This window comes from Zootoca vivipara, chromosome 6, assembly GCF_965207765.1.
Source record: "Zootoca vivipara chromosome 6, rZooViv2.hap1.1, whole genome shotgun sequence".
In the NCBI taxonomy this organism is placed as follows: domain Eukaryota; kingdom Metazoa; phylum Chordata; class Lepidosauria; order Squamata; family Lacertidae; genus Zootoca; species Zootoca vivipara.
Window position 1 is genome coordinate 75288016 of NC_142589.1, and position 27847 is coordinate 75315862.

The window sequence follows — 27847 nt, forward strand, 5'->3', positions numbered from 1 at the left end:
TGTATCTCCATACAGATCTACAGTGATGAGTCTTAGCTGCAGGCTGCTGGTTTTCGTCATTGTCACCTTGGTACGCATCCTTCCCCTTTGTGGCACCTCTGCTTTCTGCTTGCAAAATGAGATCCCAGGACCCCCCCCCTTCAGTCAATTTCTGTGCAGCTCCTATAGGGCCCTGCTCAACAACTTCTGGAATTACACTGAGGTTGCATCCACGCTAGTCCCTTCCCCAGGAGTTGCCATCTTTTGCTCCCTCACTTTTTATGGGGAATTGTTGTGTCCCAGGGTATTCTGTGTTGTCTTCAAACCTGACATATGGTGGTATGAGCAGGAGCTTGCTATAAAATGTAATTCCAGCCTAAACATGATGCCTGGTGTGGATAACATATAACCAAGGCTTTTAAGGGGGCCTTTCTTGAATAGGATGCTTTTGTGAGTAGACGTTATAGAACAATCCTGGCCATATGGACAACTATTGCTGGATACAAAATGCCACAGTATGAAGCACCACCTATTTTAATTCCATTTCCAGCTAGCTGTGGAAGAGCAATGCCTCAGTAGCATACAAGAGGAAGCTATTTAAGTGAGACCACTTGTCCAGCTAACACAGTACTATTGAATGCGACTGGTAATAGGTCTCCAAGATCTCAGGCAGAGGTATTTTCCATAACCTTTCACTTGAGGTGCGAGGCACAGAATCCAGAAACTTCCGTATTTAAAGCATGCACCTTTATCTTGTTGAACTATAGCCTGTCGTTGAAATGGGCCACAACGCAACTTACTGGCAAACGCAATTTGTAATGTGTTATTTTATGCACTGTGACTTGCTATTTCTGTTGATTATAGTTTGGAAATTATTTATTGTAATTGTTAAGAGTGAATTTCTGTTTAATTATTATCTGCTGATATTTCATTGTGTGCTATTATTATATTCTAATGGATGATTGAATATTAGTTTATTTGATATAAGTTGTTTATTTTAAAGTTAGGCTTTCATCATGACATTTTTGTATAGGATCAGATTGTCATAAGGTGTGCAATCTTTGTTGTATAGTAATATACTTGTGTAGAGTAATATAAAAAGGCGGTATACAAATTAGAAGTGAAATGAAAATGAGAAGCAGCTTTACAGTACCGACAGGCACAGGCACAGGGCAGGAAGGAAATAATAAATTCATTTTAAACTGTAGACAGAGAGGGCAGGACTCAGAAAATTAGCAGAAGTGCCCTCAGAGTTTAGTTTGAGCCACGGCTGAGACCAGGATCAAACTTTCTATTCATTCTCAGGGCTCAGCACTAGGAAGAAGGAAATAAATCAATTGTACAAACAGCACCTGTTTGGAGAACAACCTGCCAGTACTAGCTGGCACCATTTCCAGACACTGCTGTTCCTATTCTACCTGTCTCTAGGGATAACTGGAATGACCTTTATTTAGATGACGCAATAAAAATGCTCGACTGGCTGATTCCTATTCAGCAGGGACACAGAATACAGCACAGCAGCAATGGCTGCACATACTAGCAGCCTCTGAGAGATGTTCTCTGGGAGTTTGCTGCAGGAAGTGGCACAGGAGGAAGTCCGCCTAACAGGGATGGCTCAAAATATTTTGCTGCCCCTGGCAAAAAATTGGCCCTCAGCCTTCTTGTATGCAACCGTGGGGGTGGGGGTGGCATTACATTTTTTTTACTTATTTATACCTTCATTGTAATTATTTATCGTCCTGCCTTTATGAATGAGTTCTCCCAAGGAGGCTGGCAAGTGAAAAGATCAAAACAATAAGCATTAAAAATGCAGCACAGAAAGATTGTGTTTCCTTCGCAAAGGGTTTCCCTGATTGAATCCTCCTTACCCGGTTTCTAGTGGAGGAAACAGACTGTTCACAGCTCTATTCACTGATATGGAATGAAGGAAAAGTGGCTGCAGTCAGATCATTTAGCCCTGCAGATCAGAAGTGGCTGTGCATTGTCTCCATAGAGGTTTTTCCCAATGGGTCTGGAGCCCCTTGCATTCTGTCCTGCCACCCATTCAAAACCTTTGTGGATCGTTCATAGTTTGTGTGCTCTGTCCATAACTAAAACAGAAACACTAAAATTTATGGCTAAAGTTTGTTAATACATTGGAAGGATTTTAAAAAACACTTGTAATTTTAGAAATAGTACAGGAAATCTGAGGTAAATAGTAATAACAAACTGGGGGTGGGTGGGAGGGAAGCCAGGGGTGGAGAATCCCATTTTATGGATTTGATATTGTTTTTGTGCATATTTTTCTTTGTTTGTGGTTGTTATTGTCAGTGTTTTCGTTGTTGTTTTTGTTGAAAATTTAATAAAAAAATTTATTTAAAGAAATTATGGCTAAAGTTCATCCAGACGTTTCTGAAGGCCGAGTTGCGTACCTGAGCAGACTTAAAATAAATTTTGCCTTCAGTTTTTTTTAAAAAAATGTGTGTTGTGTCTGTGTATTGGGGCGAAGGCTTCTGAAGACAGCAGAGAGCAGCAGCTAATCTGCCTTTCCAGTAGACTAATAGGGGAAGCCATTTTGCTGAAACAATAATAATCATGGCCTTGCAATCTTAATTTATATGTGAAATTGAATTTACTATTTGGAGAATAAGGAACTTCAATGACCGTTAGGCACTGTGGGCCTGTTTTTCCAACTCTGCCTTTCTAATAACTGAAATAATTACCAAGATGGGAGCAGATGGCCAGGACTATACTATAGTCACAGCTATGAACTCTTTGACGTCTGGCTCATTCTGCCTCAATTTTACCAGTGCAGCACCCAAAAGTAGCAAGCTTTGTTCCGCATTTAAATCTATCCCCAAGAGCACTTTTAAAAATTCCTTAAACTACTGCAAACAATATTACTGGGGTGGAGAAGTGAAAATTGTATGGCCAATGTGGGCTAACTCGGAGCCTCAAAATCGCACCTCCTTTGATAAAAGGCATAGCTGTGGCTATATTCCCTTTGTTGTGAGAAGAGCCTTGTTAATAAACCTCCTGTTTCAGCTCCCTAGCAGAGCAGGCCTTTAGCGCCTTTCGGTTGCAAGAGGCCGCCCCTGTCCTGCCTCGCCTCGCTTGCCTGGGTGCCCTTTTACCCAAGGGAGCCACAGTGAGCGGTGCCAGCAAGCTGCGCCTGACGCCAGCAAATAAAAACAGTTGTCAAGTTAATGAGAAACGGAGGAGGAGGAGGAAGAAGAGAAAAACAAATCTGTGCGAGGGGGGAAATCCTGCGGAGGCCTTTCTGTGCTAGCTGAGACCGGGGCCAAGCCCTCTCTCCCTCACACCTGACTAGACTCTGGGGCGAACCCTCACACAGCCCTCTCCTGATTTATTTGTTGCTTCAGAATTACATGAAGTGGACAAGAAAAGGGAAGGAAATAGATAAAAAGAAAGAAAGATGTGGAATAAATATAGGCAGCTTGGTTCGTTCAGCTCTCCGTGAAGAGAACATGTCTGTCAGTGTTCTCTGCTCAAAGGGGTGGGTGTCTGGGATTTTATAAGTGGGCCTCAAAGCGAGATTTCGGAGATTTCTCAGCCTCCTCCCACGTCCACAAATTATCTCCCTCAGGCAAGAGGAACATGAATAAATTGCCTGGAAGAGCCACATGCCAGTTTGACCCACGAAATGTTCAAATTAAGGCAGAGCTAGGATGAATCTGAGGGAAATCTGCAGGCCATTTCTCTTCCTAGCTCTGAATGGCTTCACTCCTTTCTGTGTAAGGCCCTTAATATGGTGCTTGAGACAGAACAAATGGTGCCTGCCTGACATGGCAAACACACACACACACAAAATTAAACACTAAAAAACTCAACTGTTTTCAGTTAATACAAAACGTATGGTCCGCAACATCATGCTTCTTTTCGGGACTACCTGTTTCATGCTTTTATTTAGAATGATCTGTTGCTTCCTCTCTTCAAAAATCTAATCGTTGGGCCTTATTATTAATATTATCCCTCTGCGTGTTGTTCCCAGAAGGACAAGCCACTTTGATGTCATGTGGAAATCCAATTCGGACTTTAACCTGCATTTATTTTATGGTTGTTTCACTCATTGTAAAAAAACAACACACCCTACCACACCTATTGTAAACTTTATATTTGCCACTGGGAAAACGAGAGGAAGTGCTTGGAGGAATTCTGAGGTTTGCATAACTATGCCAAATCTTTATTTAAAAATAACCAAAGGCAGCAAAAAATGCCATGAGGACTAAGCCACCTAATGTTGTTTGTTGGAAAAGAAAGAAAAATGGAAAACAGGGCGGGGAATGAAATGGGGTATTCTAGAGGAGGGCATGGCAGACTGGCAAAGATACTGAACAGGACCATTCCTGTTAGAAGGTGAGGGTAAGCTACAATTTAATCTAATGAGGAACAGAGAGGACAAGGAAGGTGACCAAGGTGCTAGAGTCAGCCAGCAGCGGAGGCGGACTTCTGAACTGAACCGTTGGAACTAGATTTTCATGGATACCGCAACAAAATTTGCACATTGCATTGGCACAGTACAATCACCATATCTTGACTCTCTATCCAAGCACCATGAAGAAGTTCCCTAGAAGCAACCCGGAGAGATCTGAAGAACCAGAAATAAAATAAGACTTTTTTTGTTGAAACCGAACCACCTGAAGAGATGTAAAGGCGGGAGAAGATGCCACAGGACAGAGAAGAAGCAGAGACCGGGACAGGTCCAACGGACGGCGCTTGGAGACAGATACTCACAGAACACTGAAATGTATACGGCATCACTCCTTGCAGTGGAGACTGGGTTGGACACTTGACAGCGATAGTCCCCAGCATCGCTGCGCTTAATGCCATGGATGGTGAGAGTCTGATTAGCATTGGAAAGCTGCATCTGAGAGCTCTCCCTGAGAGGCATTCCATCCCAGAACCAGGCGACACTGACGTTAGGCGAGGTTTTGCAAGTTAAAATGGCAGTCTCGAACTCAGTTAGGAAAGGGAATGGGGAAACAAGCACGTTGGGGCTGGAGAGAATTTCTACAGATGGAAGAGACACAGTGTTATCGTTGCTGAGCTATGTGAAAGCATGAGGAAGGGAACCAAAGATTGCCCCATTTCAGAAGCCGGTTGGTACCCGAGGCAGGAAAAACCAAATGGCAATCGAAATGCTGGTAAAATATAACACCACCACCAGATCATGAATTGCATTCTGATTCTTAATAGCACCCTGGAATTGGATGCCTAAAGTGAGCTGCTTCGTCCAGCATCAGCTCACATCAGCTGCAGGTTGCAACTATCATATCACTGGTTTGAAACCAGAGGGTTGCCAACAGAGAACCATTAACAACAGTTTTTTTTCTCCTACTGAGGCTTGATAGAGATTGGTAGAAACAAATACCCAGCAAATAAACATTTCAGAAATGTATTAACAAAAACAGAAAAGAACAGAGATGCTTCTATAGAGTCTGACAGATGGAGAACACATCTACAATTGACAAGTAATTGAGTATTCAGTGTTTTTTCAGTTCCTATATCCAGCAACAAGTATTCAAGCGCTGTACAAGTGTTTGATCTGATAATATTTCAGTGCTGATTCGCACATGTGCATTCCCAGCATCCCTGTGGATAATGTGTGGGATATCAACAGTCCGATTATTGTCAGACAGCTGGATCAGACAACCATTTTGGCATATTAGCCGAAATAAATAAATAAATAAATGCCCAGCAACTTTGGAAAACCTATAGTTAGCTTTCACAAATCCATGATCTCATTTCGTGCTTCAGAAAACCTCCCTACCAAATATTCAGATTTTTAGAATTCTGAATTCAATTCGTACCTACTCAAGTTTAATACCCTTTTAACAGAATATGACAGCACGCGTTGCAACACTCAGATGAATATAGCTGGTATACTATAGCATATGAAGAAATGTGATCCAAACACACATCAGTGATACATACAGACTGCAGCCTAGGAATCTGTGCATGTGAGAACATGCAGGCAGAGGCGAATTTAGGGGAGCATGACTGCTTTGCTCGCACTGGGCGCTGGGCTAAGAGGGTGCCGCAGGGGGCGTTGCACAGGGCACCCCTGGAATATTAAAACCCAAAGTCCACGCAGGCAACCAAGTTTTGGGAGTCACCTCTGCTAAGTCAAATCAGACCTGTATTTAAATCATCCTGGGGTATTAATACGCCAACTCTGCCATTCAGGAGCAAGCAAAGGCATTTTGGTGCAAAACAAGGAAAAATCCAGTGGAACCCACTGTATAACTAATTAACATGGGGTGCAATGCATCAATAGATTTTCCTGCACCTGTCTCTTTTAAGCATATAGCTCCTGTTCATTGAAATAAGGCCCATGTATATTGTACCCCATGAGTCACTCTTGCTTCTTCTACTCATTTTAAAGACAATGGGTTGCACCCAATGTTAGTCATTCTCAGAGTAGACCCATTGAAATGACATGACTAAATTAGGTCCATTCATTTCAATGGGTCGTTTTCAAGTAGAACTTTGGGTAGACACTGCCATCTTAAAGCATTTCCCTGCTCCCCACCCTTGCAAGCTGTTCACATAAGCACATCTTCATTCATGTCAGATTTGTTTCTGTTTGCACACACATTGGCAAAGTGGGGGTGTCTCTACCCTATGCAAAGGTGTCCAGACCTTAAGGATTCCAACTGGGCTGAGGTTTGAGAAACAACACATCAACAGTAGCATCTTATAACAAAATACAAGATAACATGGGCATTTTGGCCAACGTCATGTGAACATGGATTAAAAAACCCAGCACTGGAAAGGCAGTGTGAGTGCACAGTAAACAGAAGAAGTGTGAACACATCCTTAGTTGGATGTAACTTGCACCACATTTGCCACACCAGTTTTGGCACTTTGGAAAACTCTCTGGTTCAAGCGAGGTGTACATGGAACAAACCCACACCATGACAGCAATGTAAACACCCAACTCCCTTCTCATCATGTCACTTTGGTCATGTGCCTTGGCCTCCATGTGGCCTTAACTCAATGTGCAGATGCTCCACTCGCTTTCTGCAGCTCGGGAGCCTGTTGCATACTAGAACAGGACATGTAAAACAGTGGATTAATTTGCTCCAACATCATTGTATAAAGACACCCCTGGGAAAGTTTCATCAAGGTAACAAGGCAGGATAGCCCCCAGTCCAAAAGAACAGGAAAGAACTGTCCCTTATAGGAACACAGAGAACTGCCTTACAATGCCTTAGTCTATCTAGCTCACTATTGACTACACCAGCCAGCAGTTGCTCTACACAATCTCAGACAAGATTCTCCCCCGAGCCCTACCTGGAAATGTTGGGGACTGAACCTAGGACAATCTACCACTTTGGGGTAGCCCTCCAACCACTTTTGTGCAAGACCAGATGCAGAAAAATGGCAGAGAGTAAAGGTATAGGTAAAGGTGACCCCTGACCATTAGGTCCAGTCGCGGTTGACTCTGGGGTTGTGGCGCTCATCTCGCTTTACTGGCCAAGGGAGCCGGCGTACAGCTTCCAGGTAATGTGGCCAGCATGACTAAGCCGCTTCTAGTGAACCAGAGCAGCGCACGGAAACGCCGTTTAACTTCCCGCCAGGAGCGGTACCTATTTATCTACACTTGTACCTTGACTTACGAACGACTCGACAACCGAATTTTTCGACTTACGAATGGGGCAAATGGCCGCACGCGTATGAATTTCTCGACATCCTAATGGAAACCGCGGCGGTTTTAGATAGGGTTTTTTCGACTTACAAATTTTTAGATGGGGTTGCGACTTACAAATTTTTCCGTTTCCAATGCATTCCTATGGGAAATTGTGTTTCCAATGGCGCTTTTCTACTTACGAATTTTTCAACCTACGAAGGTGCCCTCGGAACGGATTAAATTCGTAAGTCGAGGCACCACTGTTCTTGCACTTTGATGTGCTTTTGAACTACTAGGCTGTCAGGAGCTGTGACCGAGCAACAGGAGCTCACCCCGTCGTGGGGATTCGAACCGCCGTCCTTCTGATCGGCAAGCCCTAGGCCCTGTGGTTTAACCACAGCACCACCAGCGTCCAGAGTGTTGTTGTTTAGTCGTTTAGTCGTGTCCGACTCTTCATGACCCAATGGACCAGAGCACGCCAGGGTACCACCCTACAAATATATATATCAGCCAACCTTATTCTATTGATAACCCAGACACCACTGTTCATTGTTTTTCTTGGCACTCCTGTCTGTGCCATTCACTCAAAATAGAGAACTACTTTTTCCCCTCCAGCAGGTTAGCCAAATTGAATCAACTTCTTTTCAATACCAACAAGCTGGCACAGATCCAAGGAGACTGGTTCACATCCCACATTCAGAAAACCCCATCTTTCCCCTCCAGTTTGGTTAATCTGGAGTCACTAACAATTCCTATTTTTGCATTATAAATCATTAACAACAATCAGGAACTTGATTTCCCCTGTGAGCATGTACTGACTCACAGGGGGAAATGGTGCAGGTCTACGACTCTTTAGCCATCCAGATTGAGCATATAATGGGAATTAACTAATGTAACAGTATATAAGGGTGACCAGTGCAGAGGAATGGGCAAATCTGTCAACTTTGGTTTCTCTTAAGTTTCTAATTTCTCTACTATTCAGTTCTATACATTTCCCCATCAAAACAAATCCTCATGAAAATTAAAAAAATTCAGCAGGATTTTAGTGCGATTTCTTCCAATGTACATAACTTGCTTTGCAATTTTGCCTAACACACACATTATAATGCATTTTTGTATATTATCACAAATGTGCATTCTTCTGCACATTATCTTTCTTATATTGTGTTTTTGGACACATTACTGGGCTGGAGAACTGCAAAATTCAGGTAAGTGTGAATTTCAAAGGGTTGCTGTGTCTCATATTGTTTTGGAAACTGACTTTAAATGTGAACTGTATTGGATCCCCCCCCCCAATTCCTACTAATGCAAGTAACAGAGTATAGGGATTTTAAAATATTAATTGGTTTTAAAATGCTTTTAAATGAATATAACTCCCCCCCCCCAAAAAAACCCTCAAACATTTTCCAATTGAACAGCTAAAAAGGCAGTAGCAAGACTAGTGTATTCTGGTATAGTTTTCTGATGAAAAAAATGATTAATTTTGTAGGGCCTCATTCTTGGGGCAGAGGAATTGTGTTTAGGACAAATTCACGAGCTGCCTCTCGCCCCAAGGGGGAAGGCAAAGAATTCTCCACCTCAGAGCTCAGCAGAGGAGAATTTGGGTGCATAAGTAGTAAGGATGACTGGAGAGCAAGTTAATCATACCTGAAACGGTGATGTTTGTAGCCCCTGTGTTGGAAACCACCAAAGATTCTGGTGTAAATGAATAGGTTCCAGAGTCACTTAGCTTTAAATCTGCGATGCGAAGGGAGCAATCTGGGTTCCCAGTCTCCCTGCCAGTGTGGGCAGTTCCATTTTTCTGACCAATAACTGGAGTTAGGAAAAAGGTAAAAATAATGTATTTTTCTTCCATAATTGCCCCTCGGTACCATTTGCAGCTACTAAGCACCTTCAGATCTAAACCTTCTGGTGTCAAAGTGACACTATCTCCTTCTTTCAGCACTTCTGGATAAACTCTGATACTTATTCCAGGTGTCTCCTGGGCTCGAGTCAACAGGAAGCAGGAACTCAGGATGGAGGCTGCAGTGTGGAGAAGAAAAAAAAAGGAAACTTAACTGCAAGCAAAAGACCTGTTCTAGGCAAAAAGAACAGATATCAGCATGTGTAGTAATCATATTCCAAAAGGCCGTCAGGTGATGAAGAAATGCCCCCAAAGTCATGCTGTTATGGGCTTTTACACTATTTCAAAGAGACTTTAGCCCAAAAGAGTGCTGATATAATTACAATGCACACATTAATGAGCATATGAAAAAAGTGAAAAAATTTTTTTTAATATAATGGAGATAATTAAGTCAGCTGTCACACCCCACCTGTGTTCTGAAATAGTATAGTCAAGAAACAGATATCCCGCATGACGTCTCCACTATCTGGAGTTGTGTGCCTGGAAATTCTTGGATCTGGACTGTTTTCACACATTAGCAACACATCCTGTAGAATTCTATCTGTTATATTTTATCTGCATGAATCCGAATGAACTTCAGGAACCAAAAGGTCGCCTTGGAAAATATGACTTTTGAGCCATCTGGCCCCAAAATGGCAACTAAGCCTTCCGCTTTGGCAACTGTAACCTTGGTTTAAGGAGCCATTTGGCGCCTAACATATTTATCTTAGTTTCTAAAACTGCCTCTTTTCCTTAGCCATACTGTACAAGTATTCCATAAACCTCAGCATTATCAGCAAACTTTGCATAGAACTATAACCTTTGCCTTCCTTTTATCTCTTTCACTTTCCATCCCATCCCTGCCATGGGGATGGGAATTCCCATTGGAATTGGTTTAGATCTATGGGCAGGAAAGTCCAAACCAGATGTCACCCAACAGCAACCTCAAAGGAGGATGAGCTCAACAAAGATTGCAGCTCAGGAAAAAGGGAGCCTAACCACCGATCTGGACCATAAAGAAGGCTGATCGCCGAAGAATTGATGCTTTCGAATTATGGTGCTGGAGGAGACTCTTGAGAGTCCCATGGACTGCTAGAAGATCAAACCTATCCATTCTTAAGGAAATCAGCTCTGAGTGCGCACTGGAAGGACAGATCGTGAAGCTGAGGCTCCAATACTTTGGCCACCTCATGAGAAGAGAAGAATCCTTGGAAAAGACCCTGATGTTGGGAAAGATTGAGGGCACTAGGAGAAGGGGACGACAGAGGACGAGATGGTTGGACAGTGTTCTCGAAGCTACGAACATGAGTTTGACCAAACTGCGGGAGGCAGTGCAAGACAGGAGTGCCTGGCGTGCTATGGTCCATGGGGTCACGAAGAGTCGGACACGACTAAACGACTAAACAACAACAACAACCACCCATCTCCCATGTAACTTGACCCTATGGAGAGGGGCTGACTAGGTTATAGGTGCTAGAAGTTCCCTTGATTTGGGTTAGGTAACCCGTAAGACCTAAGAACATAAGGCCAGCCTGACTTCTGGATCAGGACTACTATATTCCAGCATCCTGGTCCCACAGCGGCAAACAGATGCCTCTGGGAAGCCCACATGAGTACAATGACCCTCTCCTGCTCCAGATCCCCAGGGACTGGAATTCAGGGACTGTATTCGACACCAGAGGTAATCTATAGCCAGCCAGTCTAGCAGCCATTGATAGCTTCCTGTTCCATGAAATTGCCTCAACCCTGCAAAAGTATTCAAAAGTTTGTAAGAAGTGGATGCCTTAGGGGAACATTCTCAGGAAGAGGTGGAAAGACAGTAGCTATTCAAGCGCAATTTGCCATGAGCGTGGACCTATGGTGCTAAGGGGCTCTGAAGTCAAAATCAAGAGTGATGCATTGAATAGTCACTAAACATCTGATCACCCCTAGGATCTTGCTCTAATAAATGCAATAAACACAGTAATCATATGAGCTAGAATCGTACAATCATCCCCTCGGTAGCTCAGTTGGTAAAGCACAAAACTCTTAATCTCAGGGTTGTGGGTTTGAGCTTCACACAGGGGCTTGGACTAGATGGCCCTCGGGATCCCCTCCAACTTTGGGACCACGAGGGTCGTCTAGTCCAAACCTCTGCAATGCAGGAATCTCAACACAGAATCATTGTTGCTGGGGAACACAACTACAGGGCAGGCAAGCGGGGTCAGAGAGAGATGCCCCATTCTCCCCCCCCCGTTCCTTTGAGACTCTCCAACTCCCTGGCAAGCAGCGCCCCCCCAATAAATAAATATGTGGCTCTCTTTTAGGGTCCCGGTCGGCCTCACCTGCTAGGAGCGCCGTGTGCCAGGAGTGCCTCCATCCGGGGGGTCTCCATGCCTCTTGCCTGCCCATGGCGGGGCTTCGCTTCGTGGTGTGGCCCTTCGCTTCCAGCTGCTCACCAGCGCCCGGCCGCAGATCTCTGGGTTCTGATCTGCCCGGCTGGAGATCCGGCAACCTAGAGGCGACCCTGCCCTACCCTACCCTGTCTCGCTTGTCCCGCCCTCGGGGGCCGGGCTTGTACCCCGTCTGCGCGCTCCAGCGTCCTCGGCCAGGTAGCGGGATTCGCAGGAAAGGCGCGGCCGTCGGAGGCGGGGAGAAGAGGACTCTGCCCACAACCAGCCAGCGGCCACTGAAGCCTCGATCGGCTCCGCCTTGCCGAGCAGACACTTCCCGTTAGGGGAGCAGGAGGAGGGAGGAGGAAGAGCCGGGGCGCGCCCGTCCCGCCACGTCTGGGAAGCGCAATAGAGAGAGCCGAGGTCGCCCTCCCGCCCGGAAAGGCAGGGCGAGTTTCGGGCAGAAACGTGGGACGGGAGGAAAAGGGGGTCGCCAACCTTCGGGGAACCCTGGGAGCGTCTGCAAGCCTGGGAAACTTTCCCGGCCACACGGCGGAACCGCGCTTGCACCGCTCGGTGCGTGTAGCGCAATTACGCACACGACAACCACACTCACAAACCCACACTTCCAAACCCAAAGCAGTGGCGCCGGCGGACCTACGTTTTTGGGGCCCTTCGCAGCCAACAACGAGCTCTGGGTAGGTCAGTCGGTAGAACATGAGACATTTATTAATCTCAAGGTCATGGGTTCGAGGCGAGCCCGTGTTGGGCAAAAGATCCCTGCATTCCAAGGGGTTGGACCGGCTGACACTCGGGGTCCCTTCCAATGCTAGAGTTCTATGATTCTTCAAGGGGGTTGTTGCCGGACAGATCACCACACCTTTACAACATCTGTGCTACTGACTCTCAAACTTAGGGATTCTTGAAATATATACAACGCAAGATTAACCAATTAGAGTTGTGTGACTCAAATTGGGTCTTCTCAACACAAAAATTTTAATCCAAAATTGCTTCAGGATTAGGGGCCCTGAAACTTAAGCTTCATTAGTTTCATAGTTTCATAGCTGCCCCGAGGTTTGAAAAAAGAGTGTTGCAACTTTTGTCCAAGCTATTTTTTGTATTTTTACTTTTTTGTGTGGTGATCCTCCTGGAGATTGTTGCTGGGGAGAGGATTCTTCCTTCTTTCAAGCTTGATTTGTGCCTGTGGAGGAATGGGGGCAGTGAGACCCTGTGGGCACCAGGGCAGGGCTCTGCAGGGGCACCCAGGGGTGCCCTGCCATTGGCAACCCTGACAGAGCGGTGGTTGAAGACATTTTTGGTGCCTGAGATGGAAAATACATACACACGCACAAATCTCTTGGGATGTTGGCTGCCTGCAGAGCTGGCCCAAGACATTTTGCTGCCTGAGACAAAGGATAACATTCTTCCCTACCTTATTCCTTGAAGACGACTAGGATGGCAACCAAAGCTGGTGATGGGACAAGATTAGGGTTTGGGCCTCCAAAAAAAGACCCCTCTCCAAATTGCAAAACAACAACAAAAACTGTTGGGATACCGAATTAATTTCTGCATACATCATGAAAACAACTGAATCGATAAGGCACTAATTGCATCTCGTGAAATGCATTTAAATGCCCCATCATTTGAGGAGGTATTTAGTGATGACAACGCCTCTTGATTCAGGCAATGCAGTTAAAATGGTTTCCTGAGCACTTAATGTGTGCTCTGTATTAATGGGGAAGCACCAGTACCCATTAAGCATTCTCGCAATATACTTCATAAAAACACAGCATTGCAAATAAACAGCCCACAAGCTGAGCCTGTTGTTGGCTGTGGTGGTGCTATATATCACATCCCACGCTTTCTCCAAGGAGCTCTGGACGGTGTGTCTGGAATTACTCCATCTTATCCCTACGACAACCCTGTGAGATAAATTAGGCTGAGATAGGAATATTTGCTGGAGACCACCCACTGACTTTCAAAACTGAGATTGGATATTTTCTATCAACTCCCCAACACCCTGTTTTTTTTAATATGGGATTCTGTGTCCCTCTAGTGGCTGTTCAGGAAATGGCAGTCTCTTCTTTGAGAGGACTTTCCCTCTCATTGGGGCAGCAACAATCTCTCATCTCCTTGGAGACTTAACTTTTCATAGAGAAAATTAAGCTCAGCTCCTTTAACAGGTACTTGCGCTGTGGAATATCATATAGTTTGCCCCTGACCACCGGGTTCAATGGCAGGAACTTGGTCCAGTGCCTTAGCCAGTGGAACAGGAGTCTGACTCTGGTCACTGATAGACTCTAGGGCAGCCACCCCCAAACTTCGGCCCTCCAGATGTTTTGGACTACAATTCCCATCATCCCTGACCACTGGTCCTGTTAACTAGGGATCATGGGAGCTGTAGGCCAAAACATCTTGAGGGCCGCAATTTGGGGATGCCTGCTCTAGGGTCATAGAATCTCAGAATCATAGAATTGTAGAGTTGGAAGGTACCCCGAGGGTCATCTAGTCCAACCCTCTGCAATGCAGGAATCTCAACCAAAGCATCCAGGACGGGTGGCCATCCAACCTCCTCTTATGACATGGATGGACTAAGTTCGTCTTCCTTCCTTCACTTCATGCCTTGTCTTTGGCCAGTGTTAATGTCAGCAGCGGTTAAGTTCTCTATAGATAATTTGTCTCACCACGTTGGCAGGTGTTCGGCTGAGAGCACAGTTAAGTTGATGGGTGGTAAAGAAAGGTAAAAAGCAAACTAACAAATAAAACTAGGCTGGAAACCAGATGAAAAAGGACTTGGGTTAATCCATTTCACCCGGGAACCAAGTTGCCAGGACACTTGCCAAAGCACTTTGACAAAGGCTGATTTTGGGGGGGACCTGAAGTTAAACCCTCCTGGATGGATGACCTTACTCAGAAATTTATTCTGCTGAGTTTCAAGAAACTCTCTCAATACATGCAATGATGTGCCCCCTGGTGGTGATTCAGGAAATTTCCTTTATTTTTTAATTGCATCTACCAGCAGCTTTATTGATTTATTTAAAAGCATTTCCAAAGTGCTTAAAATCTGTAAGCGGTGCACTATGTTCTCTCTCTCTCTCTCTCTCTCTCTCTCTCTCTCTCTCTCTCTCTCTCTCTCTCTCTGAAATACTATCCCAAACAAATAAAACAGTATAAATAAATAAGCAAATGAAACAGAGATTCTGGGGTTATGGGTTGGAGAAGGCCTGGGCAAAGCGTTGTGAACTTAAGAGATCATCTTCCTTCATTTCGATCCTCATCAACTGGATATACCATGGGGCATGTTCTTACACCACCAAGAAAGGAGGTAGTTGACCCATTAGCCAGGGCTGGCCCTTCCATTGGGCAGAGTGAGATAGCAGCCTCAGGCAGATGATTTGAAAGTATAACAAATTGCTAATTAGCTAATTACTTATTGCTGCCAAGAAGGAAGAAATTTTGCAAGCTCAACAACTTTGCCCCCCAAAAGCTCAACAACTCTTGTTGTCTCAGGCAACAAATTATTTTGTCCATAGCAAAAAAATGGAATATGGTTTTCTGTTTCTTTAATCCAGAGCTGTTGGCTGGATCTGATGGTGGTTGGAGTCAAAAACATCTGGCAGGCACCTGGTTGGCAAAGGATGCCATGAGCTATATTTGCAGATTCAGCCACTGGCCACACAAGTAACAGTTTCACGAATTTCATGGCCATTATAGGGAGAGCTTCCCAGAGTAGGGCATTGGAAGCTACTTTGGGCAGATTCAGAGCTAGCTCAGTACTTTGATTCCAACTGGATCTCCAAGGTCTCAGGCAGTTCTTCCTTTGCCCTTCCACAAGATCCCTTTAACCAGAGAAACAGGGGGCTGTACTTTGGACTTCCAGGGCGTGCCCTTCCATTGAAGCTCCAAGTCAGAAGTAAAACGGACGTTGGTGGGTTCATGCATTACCAGTTTGGCTGGTTATACATTGCCTGGTTTCTCTGTTGGAGGGCCTGAGGACGAAATGGAGCTGCATGAGACAGAAGCACTGAGAGCAAAGCTTTTTTTTTTTTAACCTGGGCATCCTGGGAAGTTGGCCACTGAGGGTGGATGGCCATCTGTCAGGGAGTCTCTAGTATTGCAGGGGGTTGGACTAGATGACCGTTTGGGTCCCTTCCAACTTTACAGTTCCACGAGCCTATGATTCTAACCGTGGAGGCACCACACAGCCAGCCATATTAATAGCCATGAATAGACTTTATCTACCATAAAATTGTCCTGAGTCTTTGACAATTGAGCAGGAAGAGGGAATCTTTTAAACTAATACTTTAATTATTTATTTTAAGGCTCTTTTAAGTTCCTAAGGCAAACAACTTTTAACCAAGAAGGGAAGAGGAAGGGAAAGGCATCAGTGTGGAAAGCAGGGAGGGGGGAACCTGAATCCATACAGTCATACCTCGGTTTAAGTACGCTTCGGTTTGAGTACTTTCAGTTTAAGTACTCTGCAGACCCGTCTGGAATGGATTAATCCACTTTCCATTACTTTCAATGGGAATGTTCACTTCAGGTTAAGTACAGACTTCCGGAACCAATTGTGTACTTAAACCAAGGTACCACTGTATTTAGAACAAATCCCTCATCGGCTTGGATGTTAAGGTGTTACTTTACAAGGTCAGCATATGTGGAGGAGGTGTTTGCATACATGTCTGAAAGTTTCTGCCTCTCTGATTCTGCTGGGGCTCGGGGACTTCAGGCCAGGTAAATAAGGACCACGGACAGCTCCCAGTCAACCATGTTGCTGAGTTAAAGAGGATGTTGTTTCAGCCAGAGACCAAAGTCATCGGAGGACTTTGTTAGGGCCTTTCCTTCCAGTGGCTCTGTCCCTTTGAGAGAGGAGATCACATGGGATCACATGTCTTTTCTGAGAGAAGGATAAATGTGATGGAACTTCACCTACCTGGTACATGTGGATGGGATCAGAGGAGCTGTCAGACTTGACCTGGATTTAATACAAACAACAATAATAGTAATGATGCTTAAGACCAGTTCTTGGTTATTAAGCAATAGCACCAGTAGCAGGGGCTGATGAGCTGTTGAGCCCAGACAGGGCGTTAGTGCTGAATTCTGAATATTGCTAGTTCTAATAGCAAACTTGAGAGCTGTGTGGCAACAGAAATTGAACCAAAATGGATCCGTTGAGAAATGAAGGAGGGTATCAACAGGCTTAGGTGAACCCTGGGGAGATGCAGGCTTGCAAAACATTTTTTAACGTCCCCAAAGGAGGGCGGCCTCCCTTTTAGAAAGCCAATTTTGTGTGTCCCAATCCCACTCTCTTTGCTGAGTTGTCAACTGCTAATCCTTTTCCTGCCTTGCTGATTGTATATATTCCTTGGGGCAGGGCCCTTGCAACCCTTTCATGTTCTTAAATGGATTGCCTGCTTGAAAACAAACTTGGAATAGGATTTGGCAGTGCAAACGGCTTCTCTCACTATACCTCACCTGTCCAGGTCTCACCTGTCCAGAAAAGAGAACATCATCAGGTAAAGGAGGCTCAGATACAACTTGGGCAGAAGTCTTAAATCTCAGACGGCAGGCCCCTGAAGGAGGGAGAAAAGTTGGAATCAAACCTGAACATTCACCCTACACAGTGCTTTGCTTTTATGTTTTTTCTTTATCATAAGGGATGATATTGGGGTAAAGAATTGGGATGATAGAAGCAGAACTGATTTGGAGTGGGATCTGTCAGAAAATTAAAAGGGGAATAAATGAATGGAAGAGGGACTTAACTGAAGGTGTGTGTGTGTGTGTGTGTGTGTGTGTGTGTGTGTGTGTGTGTGACATGGATGGCTTACATGCTCTAGTTATCTCCTGCTTGGATTACTGCAATGCGCTCTACGTGGGGCTACCTTTGAAGGTGACTTGGAAACTACCAACTAATCCAGAATGCGGCAGCTAGATTGGTGACTGGGAGCGGCCGCCGAGACCACATAACACCGGTCCTGAAAGACCTACATTGGCTCCCAGTACGTTTCCGAGCACAACTCAAAGTGTTGGTGCTGACTTTTAAAGCCCTAAACGGCCTCGGTCCAGTATACCTGAAGGAGCATCTCCACCCCCATCATTCAGCCTGAGATCCAGCTCTGAGGGCCTTCTGGTTGTTCCCTCACTGAGAGATGTGAGGTTACAGGGAATCAGGCAGAGGGCCTTCTCAGTAGTGGCACCCACCCTGTGGAATGCCCTCCCCCCCATCAGATGTCAAGGAAATAAACAACTATCTGATTTTTAGAAGACATCTGAAGGCAGCCCTGTTTCAGGAAGTTTTTAATGTTTGAAGTTTTTATTCTGTTTTTAGTCCTCTGTTGGGAAACCCAGCCAGATGGGTGGGGTATAAATAATAAAAATATTATTATTATTATTATTATTATTATTATTATTATTATTATTATTGTTTGGCATTAATGTTAGCACAAACACATTTTATGCACATTTGTTTCTGCAGACCCTGTGTCCCCGCCCTGTCCAGCAATTCCCCTGGGCTCCAGTAGTTGGCGACAGGAGCCAGGCACCTGAGGCTTCCAACATCTTACTCACAGAATAAGACACAAAGCAGTGTTCCAAACAACATCAGCCCAACCAGAGACCCAACGACAATCCGAGATACGACTCCTGCTTCCAGCAGAGCAGAATCTGGAACCAGAAAGAAGGTTTTGAGGAACTCAGCAATCGCAGCAATAAGGACCAGCATTCATCTGGCTGACTGCCTTTTTTCAAACATATCAAGGCCTTCGAGGTGAATGGAGGAAAGAATAACATAGCCATGATGCAAAACACAGAAATGAAAGAATCTCCTATTTTAAAAGCCAGACAACCCAGGCCCTGCAGTTTCCCACCCAGAGCAGGCGCTTCCATGGATCTGTTCCTTAAGTGAAGGTTGGTAATAGGCAATGGCCGAGTTTCCTTCCATCTGCTGACCCTGAGGACTAGTATCAAGTAACCTATCTGAGCAGGAACTCTTCCTTCCTTTTGACTTTGCTGGTTCCACCATTTTTATTATTAATCAATTAATTAAATTTATTAACCACTCTTTATCCGTAGATCTCGGGACGGTTCACAACATAAAATAACAATATAAAAAACCCACAAAATAAGAACAAACTAATAATTTCCCCCTCCTACAACACATTTAAAAGAGCATCGGATGCCAATCAGCCAAAGGCCTGCAGGAAGAGGGACGTTTTTGCCTGGTGCCTAAAGGTGTATATAGAGCAACGCGGGTGGCGCTGTGGGTTAAACCACAGAGGCTAGGGCTTGCCAATCAGAAGGTCGGTGGTTCGAATCCCCGCGATGGAGTGAGCTCCCATTGCTCGGCCCCAGCTCCTGCCCACCTAGCAGTTCGAAAGCACGTCAAAGTGCAAGTAGATAAATAGATACCGCTCCGCCGGGAAGGTAAATGGCGTTTCCGTACGCAGCTCTGGTTCGACAGAAGCGTCTCAGTCATGCTGGCCACATCACCCGGAAGCTGTACGCCGGCTCCCTTGGCCAGTAAAGCGAGATTAGCGCCGCAACCCAAGAGTCATCCATGACTGGACCTAACAGTCAGGTGTATTATATATATTATATATACCTTTAAAGGTGTATAATGAAGGCGGCAAATGAACTCTTTCAGTTGGGGTCTTGTGCTTGGCTCGAGTCAAGCAAAACCTGCGGATTGTGATTGCCACGTGAGAGGGGTTTAATAAGGGGGGAAGAGACCTTACCCTCAATCAAAAGGCCCATTTTATGCAGTTACCACCACCCAGGGGAACTTCCAGACCCACCATGTTGTGCTAGGAATTATGGAATTACAGCAGGAACCCTTATTAAAAGTAGCTGCCTTCAATACCTAAACCTAAACATTCTTCTTCTTCTAATTCTCCGTGATTTGCTTGCAGTTAATGAACCCAGCAGTTATGACATGGCTTCTTCTTGGAGACAGTTGTGCTGGGGGAAAGTTCTCTCAACCAGCAGATATGCTCAGAGACCTAGCCAGAAGCTGCTTAGAGGATGGGTGTGTTTCATGCCGGAGAGCTCTAAGTTTGCACTCCCTGTTTCAAATCCCAGAGGTCCTTCTGTTCTCAACGTATAGGTTCCAGAGTCATTTGGCCCTCGAAGCTCAGCAGAGATTTGGGTGCATAAAAGGTCAGAATGACTGGAGAACAAGCTAATCATACCTGGGACGGTTATATTGATAGCCCCTGTTCTGTGTTCCAGAGGTCCTTCTGGTTCCAGTGTGTAGGTTTCAGAGTCGCTTGGTGTTAAATCTGTGATGTGAAGGGAACAGTCTCTTCTCCCAGTCTCCCTGTCAGTGAAGGCAGATTCATTTTTCTGTGAAATCACTGGAGCTAGGAAATAGGTGAAGATTCGATTTTCATCAGCACTCGACCCTCGATACCATTTGCAGCTACGAAGTGTGGTCACATTAATATCTCCTGGTGTTAAAGTGACACTCTGTCCTTCTTGCAGTATTTCTGGTTCGACTTTGATAGGTATTCCAGTCTTGGCCTGGGCTTGAGTCCAGAGGAAGCAAGAACTCAGGATGGAGGCTGCAGCATGAAGGGTGGGAAGAAGAGCAAAAGCATGTCCCCGTATTATAATTCCTTTTTAACAATTTATTTATTTGGTTTTTCAGATTAAAATGTTACAGTCACATATCTGACATACAGCATAAAAACATGATTCCAAAGAATCTCCTGGAATTCTCTCCTTTCTTTTGTGGGTCCTGTTGTTAATCATTTCCTCCTACATCTTTTATGATAATCCAAATCTTCTACCTCTCCACTGTATCCAAGATTCACCATTAAACTACAAGTGATATTCCAATCCTACTAACGATTTTAACTGTTTGCAATGGTATTTAAGACAAGTTATAAATTTTCCCCATTCCTTATTGCAATTTTGGTCTTCCTGATTTCTGATTCTTCCGGTCATTTTAGCCATTTAGGCAGAATCCATCAACTTGGGTGGATGCCATTCTTCTCTGGTAGGGACTTCATCTTCTTTCCACCTCTTTCCATTATAATTTCTTAGTTTATATGTCACTTAATGCTAAAATAGGCTTCTAAGTGGATTATAGGTTATAAAAACAAATTGCACAAACATTGAAATGTGAGCATTCACAATTCAAGTACACAATAAAACAATTCCCTATGTGCGTGTGTGGTTGTTATATTTATTATTATATTTATTTATAGTCTGGCTTTCCCCCCAGACTAGGACTCAAAAGCTACAAACATAGAAAAGATAATCATTAAAAGATAATTAATCACACACACATTTATGATCTATTAAAAACAGAGATAATAACTATAAAAACATCGCAGCACCATCCCTTTCCTTAAGAACAGTCAGTTCCTAAAAGGCTGTTGGAATAAGGAAGGAAGGACCAGGAAGAAACCGGTTTAACTTCTCTAGGAAAGGAGCTCCAAAATTTGGGAGCAGCCACAGAGAAGGCTCTGTCCTACATCTCAACCAAGATTGGCTGTGAAGGGGGCAGGACTGAGAAAAGGGCCTCCTCTCAAGAGTATGTTATGGTTTTTCAAAGTTATATGTAAACAACCCTGTGCTCTTCAGATGAAGAACGGTATATAAATTAATTTTTTTAAAAAAATGTGATTGTGTGTGTGAGTCTGTGTGTGTCCTGCTCATTGCTGGACTGCAGCCCCCAAAGAACTTCCGAGAGTAGCTTAAGCAGTCAGCCCCTCTTCAGAGGCACCTCTGGGAATTGTAGTTTTGAGAGGGGAAATAGAAGTCACCTGACAACACTCGGCACCCTTAACAAACCACACCTCCCAGAATCCTTTGGGGGAAGCCATGATGGTTTAAAGTGGTATCACAATGCCTTAAATGTATGTTGTGAATGTGGCCTGTCACCCTTAGAGAGATCAAAACCTCTTTCCATGCTATCAGATAGCAGATGGTGAAATGTGGGGAAATTGGTGACTGGAGCTGTGCAGTCAGCCACCAAAGACTAGCCACCCTCCAGCAAAGGACAAATCGAAACCCAGCACCTATTTCCCCTCCCCCTTTGTGTCTCCTTCCTCCTATTTAGGGTCCCTATCCATCTCACCTTTGAAGAGTGTGGCCTGCCATAAACTCTTCTTCCCCAGCGAAGCCCAAGCACAGTACGGCAGCTTCTCCCGCTTCCTCATTTCAGACTTTGATCCAGAGGATGCTCCCCTCGGCTGACTCCTGGATTCGTCTTCTCTTTCTGGTGCTCCTGTGTTTCCTGCTTCTGTGCTGGGCAAGAGCCCCCAACGGGCACAGAGTAGGGTAGGGAACTTGGCAACAGAAGCCCACACCTCACATCTCTCTCTGTGCCAAAGCTAGCCAGCCAGGTGACAGGCTGTGGGGCAGAGACCAGAGCTGAGGCATGGCTTCTGGCTGTGGCAGAAAGGGGAAGGAAGAAAGGAGGAGGCCCTACCCAGAAGGGATGAAGAAAAGGCAGGCAAACTTCCTTCCCTTGGCCCCACTTGAAGGTCAAAAGTTGGAGGGAGGGACTTGTTCTCAGTTCCTTCTTTTCACGAAAGCTCACAGCAGAGCTCAAGATACCGACTGGCAGGGGCGTAGGAAGATAGGGGCGGTGCGCCCTGAGCGACGCGATCCCAGGGGCACCATTGCTGCTGCCTGCCCGCCGCCCAAAACGTGCACCCTGCCCCAAAACACGCGCCTCGCCACTGCGCACAGTGTGCCCCGCCCCCCAAAGCGTGCCATGTTGTGCACCCCGCCCCAAAAATGCATGACGTGCCGCACCCCCAGAACACGCGCCATGTCACTATGGGCAGTGTGCCTGCTCTCCGCCCCCGGTGACGGAGCATGAAGCTCCGCTGCTGCCGACTGGGACCTCAATCCTAACCCCACTTAACATGGGAATGTGCCCCACTGAATTCAGTAGGACTTACTCCTGAGTAGGCATGGTTAAGCTAGCAGACTTATATGCCCTGCACCCACAAATAAGCTTTTGGCCACCCCGTATCATCGACTGCCATGAGCAGGTGACTGTCCCTTCCCTTGACATCCCATTATCTCCGATCAAGACTGTTGTCTTTGTGCAATGCTCTCTTCATACACAATGATCCTAGGTGGCAATTGCAAATAAGGAGTGTCAGGGAGCCAACAAGGAGAGCAGGTCTTTCGCAGATCAGAGGAAAAGAGTGAAGCGCTTGGCTAACAGTTTCTTTATTAAGGAAAGCAGAAGAAAGAGCACACTGGGACTTCGAAAGGTTGCGAGAAGAATGGCAAACCAAACTGTTGAACTATGCCGAAATGGCAAGACTGATTGGAAAACTCAGGAACCAAGAAGTGTGGGGGTGTACATATGGACTTCTTTGTACAAGGCACGGTTTATTGGGGGGCAATCCATCAAGTGATTTACCACAGGACCACAGGACCACTGGCACCAGTCTGTCTGTTTACACATCTTCCTTGTTGGCATGAGTGATGTATAAGTTAAAGGTTAATGTATATTTACGAGGGGAAAATGCTTAATAAAGAGGCTGAGGTTGAGAGAGATCTCTGCACTTCCCTGCATACCTTTTGCATCTGCGGATCCCTGTCTGTCTCAACTTATTCGCACCATTGCCGGCTGGTTCTCCGACAAAGAAGGCCAAAACTTTAATAAAGAATGGGATTTTTTTTTTTTACAATTTACTTGAGAGACCACTGTAAGCGGATGAAAACATTAGCAGGATTGCAATAATACTTGTAATGTAGAAATTACTATGGACAAAATGGAGAGACATAAAACGTGGATGATGAAATAATATGCAATTGAAAAGGCTGATAACAGGACCCATGGAGGGGAAGGTAGGAAGCCTAGAGTTTCGGAGAAATCTCTAAATATGGATATGCATTTGGTATTGTTATCTTACTCTTGTAAAATCAAAGAAAAATTATTATTTTTAAAATAAGAGACTTCCAAAGGTTGCTTCTGAGTGAAGCTGTTGTCTGGGTGAAGAAGGCTTGTAGCTCCCCCTCCACTCCCTAGCCCTCTGCACCAGGCCCCTTCCTTTGTCTACAGAGAGCTCCGAGGGACCCTCTCTATGTCAGCCTGGCTCTCTGCTCAGCAACATGCAACAAATGCCTTGTTCTGGGAGTGGGGGACGGACGGACTGCAAGTTGTCAGCAGAGAAGCTGTCAGAGTAGCTCTGTGGTGGAGCCTCCAAGGAGGATTCCTGTTCCTGCCTCTGGTATTTCCCAGCTTTTCCCCTCCTCTGGGGTATTGCCGGCTTCCCCCACCTCTCTTCATCTAGCCCAGGCACCCCCAAACTCGGCCCTCCAGATGTTTTGGGACTACAATTCCCATCATCCCTGACCACTGGTCTTGCTAGCTAGGGGTGATGGGAGTTGTAGTCCCAAAACATCTGGGAGTTTCGGGGTGCCTGATCTAGCCAGTCCCTGACAAGGAGCTGGGGTTTGTATCCCAAGTGAACTACTGGGTCGCCCTCAACCATATACCCATGACTCCATGAGGGTCCTCCTTTTGAGGTGGCATCAACTTAAACCCAGTCCCAAGGCACAAGACAACAGACTCCTTTGAATGGCATGGTAAGCCAAACTACAGTTTACTGGGAGCATGTGGGTGTGGGCTCTTGGAGGGGAGCTCATGAACGCTTTGCTCCTCCCTGGTCCTTCTTTTGCCCTTGCCACGCTGAGTTAACCCAAGATTTGTCTTCGCATCTCATTCAAATCTCTAAGCTGCAAACCATTTAGCACCCCTCTTCCCTTTCCACCCAGCAGATACCACAACGCTGGAGAAACATGGAAGATAAACTGTTTGATTCCCTTTGACACACCCCACTCTCTCTTACAGCCTGCTGTGTCCTCGCTTGCTTCACCAATCTGCACCTTGATGCTTCTGTCATTGTCAGGGACTGGGCAGAGGAGGAATGGTGGAGACCGCCTCCCCATCCTGACCCTTCCAGGGAGGAGGAAGAGGAAGACAGTCTACAACAGGGGTTTGAATTGGGTTGCAGCTCAGAGGCAGATGAGGAGAAAAGTTGGGAAATCATGGGAGAGCCAGAACAACATCCGGCTGACACATTGCCATTAGAAAACAGTGTTTTAGGAAACAGTGTTTCCGTGCGCTCTGGTTTCCATCATGGTGTCCCGTTGCGCCAGAAGTGGTTTAGTCCTGCTGGCCACATGACCCGGAAAGCTGTCTGTGGACAAATGCCGGCTCCCTCAGCCTGAAAGCGAGGTGAGCGCCACAACCCCATAGTCGCCTTTGACTGGACTTTACTGGCCAGGAGTCCTTTACCTTATCTTTTTTACCTTCCATTAGAAAACATTCAAGACCTGTCATCTCCCAGAACCTTGTGAGCCTTAAAAGTAGGAGAGCAAAGAACTCAAAGACAGAGGGCACGTAGCAGCACCCGTAGAGATGGTGAGAATGACAAATGAGGAAGTGGGAGAGACTGAGGGTGGAGATTCACTCGGGACAATGCTATTGTCCAAGAGGCTGGGTTCTATAACCTCTCTAGCACCTCTAGCATCTAGATTCAGGGAAGTAATAGTACCACTGTGTCCATTTCTGGGCACCACAGTTCAAGAAGGATATTGACAAGCTGGAACGTGTCCAGAGGAGGGCAACCAAAATGGTCAAAGGCCTGGAAACAATGCCTTATGAGGAACGGCTTAGGGAGCTGGGTATGTTTAGCTTGGAGAAGAGAAGGTTAAGGGGTGATATGATAGCCATGTTCAAATATATACAGTCGTACCTCGGGTTACAAGCACCTCTGGTTACGAACTCCACAAACCTGGAAGTAGGAGTTTGCAGAAGCGGCGCGTGCGGTTTGCGCATGCGCAAAGCAGAAAAATCATGGAAATTGCGCTTTGCGCATGCACAAAATGGCGCTTCAGGTTACGACCATTTTGGGTTATGAACTGCGTCCCGGAACGGATCATGTTCGTAACCCGAGGTACCACTGTAAAAGGATGTCATATAGAAGAGGGTGAAAGGTTGTTTTCTGCTGCTCCAGAGAAGGGGACATGGAGCAATGGATTCAAGCTACAAGAAAGAAGATTCCACCTAAACATTAGGAAGAACTTCCTGACAGTAAGAGCTGTTCGGCAGTGGAATTTTCTGCCAAGAAGTGTGGTGGAGTCTCCTTCTTTGGAGGTCTTTAAGCAGAGGCTTGACAGCCATCTGTCAGGAATGCTTTGATGGTGTTTCCTGCTTGGCAGGGGGTTGGACTGGATGGCCCTTGTGGTCTCTTCCAACTCTATGATTCTATGACTCTCTCTGTAAATAATGAAATAAAAAAGGGATGTAAGAAACTTTTCCTTGTCTTTATACTTTCCTGGGCAACCAGCTGGCACCCACTAACAGCATCCTGACAGTCATCTCATTGTAGACTGGATTTTGTGGGTTAATCTGGAGAAACTGATGTGTGTGTGAGGACCAATGGCTTTACCCAACAGAGGGGAAATCACTATCCCTTTGCCGCTACAAATCCCCTACACACACTTCAAGCCCTCATGTCTCCACCTGACATATCCATCCATGGGGCAGTTTCAAATTCACATGAGCAAAAGAGTAGCTGGAGCCTAAAGCCAGACTGGAAGGCAAAGGGCGTTGCTGTCTTGTTGGAGATGTTGCCAGTCCAGCAAGAGGGGAGAACTGCTAGTCCACGGGTCTGGCCTGGCCCCCAAGCAAGCTTTTATGCCTCCTCAAAAAAGGATGAGCTCAGAAGCATCTGGAGTCAGATGGAGGCATCAGGAGCCAAGGTCCTCTCCTGTCCGGCACTGGACGCAACTGCCGCACCAGCCTGCTTCCCAGTGCACACTTTCCCGGATATTGAGCGCTTTCTTCGCCGGTGCCTGAAATCCAGCTCCCTCAAGGAGGGCTTGTGGTGTCTGGGGTAGTGACACCAAAACTTGAGGGACAGGAGAAAGAGGGGACGTTTGGCACAGCCAGGAAGTGAAACAATGGCCTGACATGCTGAGGAGAAAAGAGATACAAACCATTGCTAGCTTTCCCCCACCCAGTTATGAGGATGAAGCAGCCTCTTTCTCGGTACGCACACAAGTCACAGCAAGAACTGAGGCCTCGTCTGTGAACCACTTGGTCTCACTGCTAAAACTTTTTATTACACCAGGCGACTGTGTGCCTATGTGGGAGAATTCTACATTCTTCCCCAAAACAATCCAGGCAAAGGAGGTGAGTCATAGGAGATGTTTGCACTGAGGAGACCACCAGGGGAGAATTATCCCTGATCATTTCTGCTTGATTTCTGAGCATATTATGTTGCTTTCCAATGGCCGGACGGCTCCTGACTCTGACTGAGGAGGGCGGTTGGCCTTGAAGGCTAGTGTTGAATATTGTATGTCCTCTTCACCCTGCAAGAGACCATAAGAAGGAGTCAGTGGGACCAAGAGGAGGTTCAAATGGATTGCGGTGGGGGGGGGCTGTATTGGGGCAGCACTTTTGAGTGTTTATTGCAAGGCCGTTCCCTGGACTTCTAGCTTTCGCTGAATTTTTCAAAAGCAAACACGATGACACAACAGAGCACACAACTTTCTACTTGCAAGGTTATAAGGGAAAACATGCAATCAATAATCGATTTGTTATCCAGGAAACATCAAACTTGATCCCACCTTCCAATAATCCAGCCAGCGAGCGAGTGTAAAGGTGTCAGGGTAACAGCCAAGCTCTAGATCCTTCCTTTTAAATATATTTTTCAATTTCACTTAAAAAACACAACGAACACATAAACTCAACAAATTCATAGGTACATAGTATTGTTGAATACATATATACTTCACACAACATCAATATTATGAATACCAGCATTGGTATTTGATTTAACATTTTTTCCTGGTACTTCTTTTGCAGATTGTATCAATTTTGTCAATGGTTCAGCATACAAAAAATGCAAAAGTGAAAGGGGGGCTTCTGCCTCCTCAAAAATGATTTCAGGAATTTATTTATATTTGTTCGTTTATATATAAAACCGTGCATGGGTCTTC

At 45.5% G+C, this 27847-nt stretch overlaps 2 protein-coding genes across 3 annotated transcripts in view; both read right to left on the reverse strand.

The window, feature by feature from the left end:
- The window catches only part of LOC118086118 (hemicentin-1), a 48762-nt gene extending 36588 nt beyond the window's left edge, over positions 1–12174 (reverse strand). Inside the window, exons 1-3 of the mRNA XM_088671351.1 lie at positions 11819–12174; positions 9260–9634; positions 4714–4989 (exon numbers count right to left, since the gene is read on the reverse strand). Of these exons, the coding sequence (XP_088527477.1) occupies positions 4714–4989; positions 9260–9634; positions 11819–11885 (718 nt within the window). The 5' untranslated portion in view covers positions 11886–12174. The remainder of the gene's footprint in view (positions 1–4713; positions 4990–9259; positions 9635–11818) is intronic.
- Positions 12175–14840: 2666 nt separating this feature from the next.
- Positions 14841–23341, reverse strand: LOC118086119 (uncharacterized). Of its 2 annotated transcripts, none has more exons than XM_035117396.3 (6): positions 21948–23341; positions 20053–20424; positions 18434–18529; positions 17342–17439; positions 16800–16841; positions 14841–15855 (listed from the first exon to the last, which is right to left on the reverse strand). In XM_035117396.3, exons 1-6 carry the CDS (start codon positions 22027–22029, stop codon positions 15808–15810), a joined length of 738 nt encoding a protein of 245 aa, XP_034973287.1. In that variant the 5' UTR covers positions 22030–23341; the 3' UTR covers positions 14841–15807. The 2 variants fall into 2 exon arrangements, with proteins under 2 accessions (XP_034973287.1, XP_034973288.1); XM_035117397.3 differs by having other exon boundaries at positions 17357–17439; positions 21948–23340.
- Positions 23342–27847: the final 4506 nt, after the last annotated feature.

What these genes read in the sequence shown, in the direction of transcription:
- LOC118086119 (XM_035117396.3), bottom strand. Translation starts at nt 22,029, where the DNA reads ATGAGGAAGCGGGAGAAGCTGCCGTACTGTGCTTGGGCTTCGCTGGGG. An exon ending in GCAGGCCACACTCTTCAAAG is followed by an intron (nt 20,425 to 21,947) that starts GTGAGATGGATA and finishes TTCATGCTGCAG; the next exon opens with CCTCCATCCTGAGTTCTTGC. An exon ending in ACTGCTTTGTGTCTTATTCT is followed by an intron (nt 17,440 to 18,433) that starts GTGAGTAAGATG and finishes TCCCTCCTTCAG; the next exon opens with GGGCCTGCCGTCTGAGATTT.